Consider the following 10038-nt stretch of genomic DNA (forward strand, 5'->3'; position numbering starts at 1 on the left):
ACGCCAACTCAGCTCAGTCCATGCAAATATCAATCGGCGGCTGTGAGATGTGCTCTGTGCCTGCATGCCAAGGAAACAGCGTCCGCCAGGCGTACACGCCCTGCCGAGATCAACACACGCACCGCTGTGCCGGCGGCAGCAACGAATGGATCCGCCTCTGCCACCGCCACATCACCTAAATACAAATTGAACGTATCTGCAATACGGTGGGCGGAGTTTGCCGGGTGTGTCAACTGCGGCGGCATCGATGCCAACGAGCAGGTCATTGCTGCTTAGCAGAAAGGGTGCAAGGGTGCAGGGCCGCGCTTTTGGGCAGAACAACATGCGCACCTACAATTCAGCCCTTCGCCGTGCGCAAGCTCACAATCATTCAGCTCGTCGGCTGTTTTACGCCCATAGGCCACACGCTCCAACAGCCCTGGACGCTTCTTCGGCCTTGGAACCACGTTGAGGGTGTCGTAGGGGCCCAGGATTGCATCTGGATTGTCACTAGTGACCCCGGCCCCACCGCTGGCGCCGCTGCTGCTGCTGCTGCTGCTGCTGCTGCTGCTGCTGCTGCTGCTGCTGCTGCTGCTGCTGCTGCTGCCAGCCGTGCCGCTACCGGTACCAGTCGAACGGCTACTCATGCTGCTACTGCTGCTGCCGCCGCTGCTGCTGCGGCTGCTGCTACTGCCGCTGATGATGCTGCTCCCACCGCTGGCAGCTGGGCCATCGCCTCCACTAGCGCTGGCGCCGCCCATGATGCTGCTGTCACCCAAGATCCCCAATCCGCTCCCAAGGGTAGATGTGCCACCCGTCAAGAAAGCATCAGACCGCTTGGCCACCTGCAAAGGCCCAACGGAAGCCTTTTTTGCCGCTTGGATCTTTGGCGTGCTGCTGCTGGTTGCTGCACGCCCAGCTGCCGGGCTCGTGCTGTTGCTTCTCTCATCCAAGCCGCGAGCTGCAGCCAGTACTGGTGGAGCAATCAGCAGGACCGCCAGAACGGCCACGGCAGCCCTGAAGCCTGCGCTTGCCATGTTTGGTTTCCATTATCCCGCACTGAGCGAGGAACAACTCTTCCATCCTGAACGCTGCATGACTCTCTTGGACAGGCCGAACCAAGGACGTGGCAGGCCCCACTCGGGAACGATCAGAAGATCGATGGCGATTGCTTCTGAGCAATGAGGCTGGCAGGTTTGGGGCGGGGTCTATGGCTCCGGTCCTTGTCACCGCTGCTAGCTTTGGCCCTCAAATATCACAGGGCGGTTCGATGTTGCGAGCACCAGTGCTCATTGGCATACTTATTGTGGTTATGGTAGATTATCAGGCATCTGCAGCCTCATTCGTGTTTGAAAAGCAGCGCGGGGGCGCGGGCGATGAAATCCATCCAGTGCAGGCAGCTCCCACAGCCCCTTTGCAAGGTGGCTGCTGCACCAGTGAGGCAGCTCTGCTGGAGAAGGCGCGGCTTGTTATGAACCACAGGTACAGCACGCAGCCCTTTGCAGTCCACCGCGCTCGCAGTACGCGCCAGCTGCAGCAAGCGCTGGTACAGCAGCTGCAGGAGCAGCAGCAGCAACAGCAACTTGCAGACTTTGGCAAGGTGATTTCGCATCTGCAAACCCCGGCCTGCCTGGTCACAAGCTCCCCTGGATGGCATGTTGAGCCCCTCTACAACTACTTAAGTTTAATGTCCTCTGCATTGCCTCAAGCGCCCCACAAGCAGTCCCCAATCTGCGACAACCATGCACCACTTGCCGCAGCCGGACTGTGGCGCCTTGGCTGCAGAAGACCCCATCCTGCCGTGTGCAGACCCGCAGTGCGCCCCGTACTACCAAATCCGGTCAATACCAAAGCCGGCGGGGACGAGTGGGTCGACACCGTCGCCAGAGCCCAATGTCATATGCGTCCAGGTTCGGCGTCTGCCACCCGTTTTGCAATGGTTGCTCCATTGCTTCAACGCGCTAGCCTGTGTCATCGCCACGCATGGCCCCAGACTCTAGGAAACGTTTAACCCATCAACGCAGGTGGCCTCCCTTCCAGCCCGCACGCCGCCGCCGGTGTCGCCGGGCGTGCAGAAGCTGCCGACGTCGCGCGTGCGCACAGTCGTCAGGCCTTTCAATGAGAAGTCCCCTGACGTCCCGTATGACTATGACTACATTTTCCAGGTGCGTGGGCACCGTCGAAACAGATGTCTTGGAGGTTCCAAGGAAGGTTTAGATGTGGTGTGTGAGGCTGGGGCACCACCTTTTCAAAAGTTGACAAGCTTGTCGCGAACCCCTATCAACCACCTCCTCGCTAATACTTTCAGTTTCAAGGCGACAACGTGCTTCGCGGCGCCAGCAGAAAGGCTGACGTGAGCGCTTCCCTTTGGAAGGGTTTCTTGAGGCGTTCCTTGGCAGCAGCCAGCTGGCTGGCTTCGGCCAAGCCCAACAAGTGGGTAGCAGAGGACGAGCAGGCCGTCGTCGTTGCATGCAGGAAGTTGACCCGTGGCAATTTCTCCACAGGTGAAAGCTAACGGCGAAAGAGTGCATCTTCCTCGCGCGCTTCCAGCGCTTTCGTGTATCCGCCCGACGGCCCTTATCCCCCCCCCCCCATCTCGTCCACGACGCGCCCTCTGCACGACAGGCGACGACCGGCCTGCAGCTGACGACCAGAGAGGATTACCTGGGGGCCGAGGCGACCGCGGACATGACCGCCACCACCCGCGGCGTGCAGGGGGTGTTTTACGGCACCAAGGGCGACGCCTCCGCCAACGCGCAGGCGGACGCGGCGTTCAGCGCCGTGCAGGACCCGACGACGCCGCTGACGCTCAGGGCGCGCGTGTCGGGGCAGGCGCAGGGGAAGGCGCTGGCGGGCACGTACCTGCCGGGCGCGACGGTTTTCCAGCGGCCCGGGGGTGGCCCGGACGAGGAAAGGGTCGCGTTCCCTATTAGTAACCTCAGAAGGTTCCGTCTGCTGCCGCGGCGGCGTCGGAAGAGGAGGAGGTTGTAACACCCAGGCAGCTGTGCCTGGCATCTGATGGATACTGTCCTGCAAGTAGTCAAATATGTAGGCAGTGGATGCTGTGTGATCAGCGTGTGCTGGTTTGTGATACGGTAGGCAAGAGTAGAGCTGTCAGGCGCTCAGACTGGCCTTGTGCGACTGCTGCTGCTGCAGGGTGTCACCGTTCCCCAGTCACTTGGTGACCTTGACCGGGAGCATGCAGGCAACGGCTACTGCTGGTCACGTTGTCGGGCGATCCTTCAGCTTTCTAAACATCAACACTTTGCACCCGGCAGAGATCGTGGACCGCAGGAATGGTCGCGCACTGACACAGCAACCGGAATCGCTGGCTGCAGTGTGGATTCTTAGTCGCGAAGTCATCTAGCTTCGCACCCCACGCCGCCCAGATGCGCGCGTGCTCGGCTGCACGCCGCGGCGTGCAGCAGCTGTCGCGACTCCGCCGCACCACCAACCCCTGCGGGCGCGGCGCGCCGGCGCTCGTGCAATGCACGCACGGCGGGCCCGCCGCAACGGCAGCGCAGCACAGCACATCTGTGGCAGCACAGGAGAACGGGAGCGGCGGCGACGCCAACAACAGCAGCGCGGAGGGCAGCGCGCCAGACCCCATATTTTACAGCGCCTTCCCCCTTGACCGCGCCGCCCACCTGCGCTCCGACGCGGCGGCGCTGTCCCGCCTGCTCGCAGACCCCGCCGCGCGCCTGCTCCCCGTCAGCGGCGCGCGCGTGCTCGTGCGCGACGGCCGCGGCCCGCCGCAGGCCGCGGCAGCGGCGGCCGCGGGCGAGGGCGGGCTGTCGCTGGCGTGGGTGGCGCCCGCGGCGGAGGCGGTGCCTTCGTTGGATCCAGACGTGCCGCCCCTTTTCTTAGGGCTGGACGCGTCGGGCGCGCCGCACTTTGGCGGCCAGGTGTCCCGCGCCGCCGGGGACGCGCTGGCGGGCGCGGTGACGGGCAGCAGGTGCGGGGTGCCTTGGTCCCGAGACCCGTTCAGCCTGCGATCCGCCTTGCGACGCTGATGGGGGCCCGCCGCATCGGCGCGACCCCGCCTCCGCTTGTTGCGACGGCTCAAGCCAGTCTCATTATCCGGCGCGCCTGCACGAAATTGGGCAGCGCGTCCCCTTTGTCGCTGCGAGCTCCGCACCCCCATTTCTCCCCCCAGCCCCGGCCTCACCAACCCCACCTGCAACCCAGGTGGGCTGTCGCGCGCACCGCGGGCCCCGCGCTGAGCCCCGGCGACGCGGCGATCGCGGCCACCGCCTGCGGCCTCGCGCAGTGGCACGCCGCCAACCTGCACAGCAGCGCCACTGGCGAGAGGACCGCCGGCACGGAGGGCGGCTTCGCGCGCGGTGTGCCATCGACTGGCAGGTGACGGGGCGGGCAGGGGGCTGCGCGATGCGGACGAAGCGCCGCTGCCGGCTGCAAGGGGCGCACACGAGGCTTTCTGAGGTGGAGCAGCCCCTCAGCGGCTGCCCAGGGCCCCAGTGACAACGGCCGCGAACTCCGAAACCCTCCCGAATGCTGCGCCCTGCGTGCCAATGCCTTCCGCATGTGCTGATGTGTATTGTCTTGCCTTATACTCATGGCCCGCCTCACACGCACACACGTGCACGCGCGCATGCATGCACGCACGCACGCACGCACACACACACACACACACACACACACACACACACACACACACACACACACACACACACACGCACACGTGCAAACACACACAAACACACGTGCACACACACACGTGCACACACACACACACACACAGACACACAAACACACACATGTGTCACTGTCTCACCCGGACAAACGGTCACCACCCCACCAAACCCAGGAGCGTGTACCCTCGGATCGACCCCGCCATCATCACGCTGGTGACTGCCGGGGACTGGGCGCTGCTGGGCCGCAAGGCCGAGTGGCCCGCCGGAAGGTGGGCGACCCAGCGTGATGGGACAAGGGGCCTTGTCGGTTTCGACCAGGTCAACGGGTCAATGTTTTGACGCAGGGGAGGCAACGTGCAGCGCCCTGCTGCCGCTCCAGGTCCCGTCCGGCGGGCGGCTGCTTGGTCCCACGGCACCCTGCTGTGGCGCCTCGTCGCCTTGGACAATTTCGGACCTCTAAGCAGGCTTTTTGGGCCGTGCCCAGCTGGCTGCCTTTGCGACTGTGACGTGTTGACTTTGTTTGACTTTGCACCTGAACCGCCGAGAAACACTCCATGCTGTCAGGTACTCGACGCTGGCCGGGTTCCTGGAAGTTGGGGAGACGCTGGAGCAGGCCCTGGCCCGCGAGGTCGCGGAGGAGTCCGCGGTCGCGGTCGCCCCGGGCAGCATCAGGTGCGCGCCTGCACACACGTCCATGCGCCCACGCGCGGGCGTGCGCCTGCACGCGCACACCTGCGAATGCTCGTCATCCCCTGAAGACGCTGCTCCTCACTGCACTCCGAAAACCCTTTTCCCCTGTGCTGCCCCACGCGGCGACCCCCGCTGCCATCCCCAACACGCATCGCTCCGCACCATTCCCTCCCCCCCTGTCGCCACCCTCCTGATACAATCATTCAATTAGATATGTCGCCAGCCAGCCCTGGCCGTTCCCTCGGTCGCTGATGGTGGGGTTCAGGGCCCAGGCGGCGGCCGCCTGGGGCGCTGTATCTGCCGCGGGGCCGCGGGGGCTGGACCTCCTAGAGGGCCCCGCGCGCGCAGCGGCGATGGGCGTCGGGATCAGGTGCGGGGCCGCGGGCGCACACGGCAATCACTGGGGGGAGGGGCGGAGGCGGCCCGCCACAAGGCGGCCGGGGCGTCGCGCAGCCGCTGCCGCGCGAGGCGCGCGTGTGTCGGTCTGCGTTGGCCGGCGTTGCGGGGGCCGCGCGTGGTGGGCCCAGCTTATCGGAGCGCTTTTTCGATTGTGAACGCCATGGGACCGCCCGCCTCCGGCGTCGATGCCCGCCCTCCTGACTTTTTGTGCCCGTCCTGCCATCTGTGAATCACGGCTGATACATCTTCAATGCAAAGGCGCGAGGAGATCGACGCGGCGCTCCTGCCGGCCTCGCGCCTGCCGCGGCCCGTGCCGCAGCCGGGAGAAATGGAGGACGTCCGGTGGTTCCATCGGGACTGGATGCGCGCCGCAGCGGCGGCCGCGTCCGCGTCCGCGGCGGCGGCCGCCGGCGCAACTAATGGAGGCGACAACGGCACCACTAGCAGCAGCGGCAACGGCGGCGGCGGTATCGGCGGCCCCGGCGCTGACAACTCTTTAGGGACTGCGCTTGGGTTCAGCGCGGGGCCAGGGGCGCAGTCCGGCGGTTTCGGGGGTTTCGAGATCCCCGGAAGCTACTCGCTCGCCCACAAGCTGATCACGGAGTGGCTGAGGGAGGGGCAGGCAAATTCGTCATCGGCGGCGGCGGCGGCGGCACCGTGGGCAGGGGACCTGCTACCGCAGGTTGGTTGCAAGGGGCCCCCAAACGGGCGGCGTTGGGGGGCGGCAAGGATGTCGCAAGGGGCCTAGGCTTTGGGCCTGAAAAGGAGGGCCGCAACTGCAAGGCATCGCTTTCGGTCCTTCCGGCCTGTTTGTCACTCTACTCAACCCCATCAGTCAGTGAAACACCGGCTCGCAAACGGCGCAATCACGCCAACAGGTCAGCATTGGCACCGGCGTCTTCAAATACGTGCTCATGCGCGTGCACGACGGCGGCGACGACGGTGCCGCGGTCGGGCCGCGCAGCAAGCTCCTGGTCTGGGGCCACCCCGCCGCGGACTACCATAACCACATCTACCAGCGCGCCCGCGCGGCGGCGTCGCGGCTGGGGCTGCAGTGCGACGTGCTGGGTGGCGGCCGGATGGAGCACAGCCCGGAAGCGGGATCCGTCAGCGTGTACGGCTACAGCGCCGCTTTCGGGCCGGCGCCGCACGAGGTGGCGGCGGCGCTGCTGCGGCGGTGGTTCCCGTTCTATGGGCACGACGGCGTCACTGTGTCTTACGATGGTTACTGATCGGGCCCCTGTCCGATGATGGTGAAAGATCCGGCCAACTGTCCATGCAACCCCAACTTGTGATTTCCGTCACTCACTCATGCGCACGTGGCTGAGCCGCTCCCTCTGGAGGGCTGCTGCACATACAGTCTCTGCAAAGAGACAGGTCAAGGTCACAGAACAGGACGCTTCCAGCAGCCTACGAATTACGGATAATAGAGCAGGCATGCTGGACCATCCCAGGCTGCTTGTAAAAAGGCGCCAGCCCGAGTGCGAACTGCGGGACCAACGTGTCCAAGGTAGACCCATAGACGCAGGGGCCTATCTGCGCTTCAATAGCTCTTTGTAGAGCGACGCGTATTCGATTCAAACAACTGATTTAAGAAAAAAAGCGCTAGAACCCGCAGCCCATGCCGAGCGACCTCCACCAAGGGTTGGGGTCGCCGGTCGCCCTTGACAGCAGCTGATGACGCCATTTGATGCTCAAGCTTGCGCTGGCCACCACCGCGAGCGAGCGTGAACGCCCACAGGCAGGCCTCCGCGCGTTGTATAAGCTGGGGTTTGCAGCTTTTCGTGGATCACAGGCTCGACAGCTTCTCCACGGCTTCCTCCAGTGGCCTCTTTTTGTAGCCCACCACCTAGAGGTGTCGTCATGGAGTTGGCAAGTAGGTGATTGCAACATAGGCATGGTCGTGCAACGTGCAAACCCTAGATCAGGGCCTGAGCTCCACAACTCCATTCTTACTGCTCCTCGGCAATTCAAATCCAGCAGGCCGCCCCAGCGTACATGCAATCAGCCCGTCCCGCTAGAGTTTACCCCTCTACCCCCACACACACCAATCAGAACCCCCTCCCCAACAGGACCTCTTCCTTGCGCCAGACCCCCCCTCCCAGTCACACCTCGTGCGTTTGACCGCGGTCAAACGCCCCCGCCCCCCACCTGGTCCACCACCTCCTGGCCGCCCCTGAAGAACTTGAAGGCCGGCAGCGCCTTCACCCCCAGCTCCTCTGACAAACCCTGGAACCCATCGCGGGTGGTGTCCACTTTGACAAACGTCTGAGGGGGCGGTAGCGCGGTTTGGTGGGCCGCAAGTTGACTTGGGGTGTGGTGTGTGGGTGTCACAATCAAGAGGGTGGATGAGATGTGTATATGTGTGTGTGTGTATGTGTGTGTGTGTATGTGTGTGTGTGTGTGTGTGTGTGTGAGTGTGTGCAGGTTGGGTTGATGGGGGGTCGGATTGGGTGGGGGACGAGGGTGCAAATGACAGCTGTGATGCGGGATGTTGGACCCTTGCCCCGTGCATGGGTGATACATCATGACGTGCCAGCCTGGGTGGCAGCCTAGATACGCACAGCAAGGGCCACAGCGGCTGACACGGTGCCCGAGAAGGCGGCTCAGACAGCCTTCAAGGGATTCCACAGACCTTCGAAGGCTGGCTGTATGCCGATTCCCCACATGCGCCCTGAGACCGAGGCTGCCCCCACACCCTTACCGACGCCCCGGAAGCCCAATCAATTAGAAACCACCGAAAGCCCCAGCCGCCATAGACCCCCTCCTACACCCAGCGACCCCAACTCTTGACACCGTCACACACAGCAAACATGAAAAGGTCCAATCTCATGAGCCTGAATGGCTCCAGAAGCGGGCGCCAACGGGATGACGTGTTCCTTGCTGGTCTCCCGCAGCATGCAGGTCTCCCACAGGATGACGTCATCGCGCGTCCTGATCCGATCACGAACCCTGAACCCTGCCCACAGCAGCCCCACCAGGTCTGGGTGCTTGAGCGCCAGCTCGCTGACCAGCGGCGCGATCATGCGGCACTTGCCGCACCACGGCGCCATGAAGTCTTGGTGGGGGGGGGGGTTGATTAGCACAGGTTGAAACGGGTGGTGGATGACGGCGCAGGCATGGAGGCCATTACGGGAGCAGGATATGAACGAGCCCCGCGTGCGGAGAGGGGGGCTGCAACAAAATCCGAACACTGCAGCCATTCAAGCCCCACAGTCTATGGCAAGGACTGCTTATGAAACCGAGAAAAAAGCGGCCATTCAAACCTCACCAACAACCGAGGGCTTATCGGCGTTGACCAGTGTGTCGTACTCCTTGCGGCTCGTCACAGACACCACCCCCTTGTAGTCGGCGCCATCACCCTCGTGCTGAGGAGGTGGGGGGGGGGGTGTGGCCGCGCAGTTGAGTTGACTGCACAATCTGCCCACGCGCGCCGGATCACACACAAACGTATCAACAAAACACATGCACACAAGCACACGCATGTGTGCGCACACACAAACATGCACGCGTGTGCAAGCGTATGTGCACAGATAAATGTGAGCTTCACCTCTGCCACCCCGCTGAAGTAGTCCATGCTCTTCTCGGAATCAGCGATGATGGTGCGCTCCCCCGGCTTCCAGTCCGCAGGGCAGACCTGTTGAATATATATAGGCAGTTCGTGCAGGCGTCAAAAACAGGGTGATGGCACAAGTGAAGAGGGGGGGGGTGCCCGACCAAGGCGCCCCTGACGACGCAGGGGATCAGTGGGTGGTGGGAGGTGTGAGATTTGCGTCCGCCAAAGCTGCGAGGCTGCTTTTGAAGGCGGCCGCATGTCTTTTGATCCTGGGGTGGGCGGTTGCAGTGGCCCTGGGTAGATCCTGCTCAATATCCTGGCACGAACCACCAGCGCAACAACAAATATGGGCGATTCACATCTCAACCCACCGTCATTGCTGACTCTGCACACCGTGTTCTGCCACCCCCCTCTAACCTCACCCTTCCCCAGCCAGCACGCAAGCCATGGCGCCTTTCCCAGCCAGATTCATCTCAGCCACCAGCCCCACCACCACCCCGAGCTCTGCACGAGCCATGGCCCCTGAGCACCTCGATCTGGGAAAACCCACCACCCCAGCCAACCTGTCGGCCACCGCCCGAGCTGCCCTCCCAGCCATCAAGAATCATCCCAGCTACCACCCCGACCATAGTCGCAGCCACCAAATACATCATCAACCACCCCGCCCGCAGAAACCTCCCTTCTAGCGTCCGGTGGCACCCCCCTTTGCATGACTCACGCGCCTCCCTGCCCCCACCCTTCACCCGCACCTCCCAGTCC

The 10038-nt window shown here is 63.6% G+C and overlaps 3 protein-coding genes across 3 annotated transcripts; 1 reads left to right on the forward strand and 2 right to left on the reverse strand.

Moving 5' to 3' along the window:
• Window positions 1-364: 364 nt before the first annotated feature.
• Window positions 365-740, reverse strand: MNEG_9695 (hypothetical protein; the record flags this gene model as incomplete). The annotated part of the gene is made up of 1 exon (XM_014041831.1): window positions 365-740. A coding segment is annotated over one exon (376 nt), but the record flags the coding sequence as incomplete, so codon positions are not given.
• A 1927-nt stretch (window positions 741-2667) lies between these two features.
• On the forward strand, window positions 2668-6955 carry MNEG_9696 (putative phosphohistidine phosphatase; the record flags this gene model as incomplete). The annotated part of the gene is made up of 8 exons (XM_014041832.1): window positions 2668-2856; window positions 3369-3934; window positions 4168-4341; window positions 4808-4903; window positions 5199-5306; window positions 5590-5694; window positions 5982-6405; window positions 6602-6955. The coding sequence occupies 8 exons, from the start codon at window positions 2668-2670 to the stop codon at window positions 6953-6955; spliced, it is 2016 nt and encodes a 671-aa protein (XP_013897286.1).
• A 557-nt stretch (window positions 6956-7512) lies between these two features.
• Window positions 7513-9656, reverse strand: MNEG_9697 (Thioredoxin H-type 1; the record flags this gene model as incomplete). Its single annotated transcript, XM_014041833.1, has 6 exons — window positions 7513-7572; window positions 7875-7991; window positions 8702-8781; window positions 8995-9091; window positions 9274-9360; window positions 9651-9656. 6 exons carry the CDS (start codon window positions 9654-9656, stop codon window positions 7513-7515), a joined length of 447 nt encoding a protein of 148 aa, XP_013897287.1.
• Window positions 9657-10038: the final 382 nt, after the last annotated feature.

This window comes from Monoraphidium neglectum (genome assembly GCF_000611645.1).
Source record: "Monoraphidium neglectum strain SAG 48.87 unplaced genomic scaffold scaffold02028, whole genome shotgun sequence".
Taxonomy (NCBI): Eukaryota; Viridiplantae; Chlorophyta; class Chlorophyceae; order Sphaeropleales; family Selenastraceae; genus Monoraphidium; species Monoraphidium neglectum.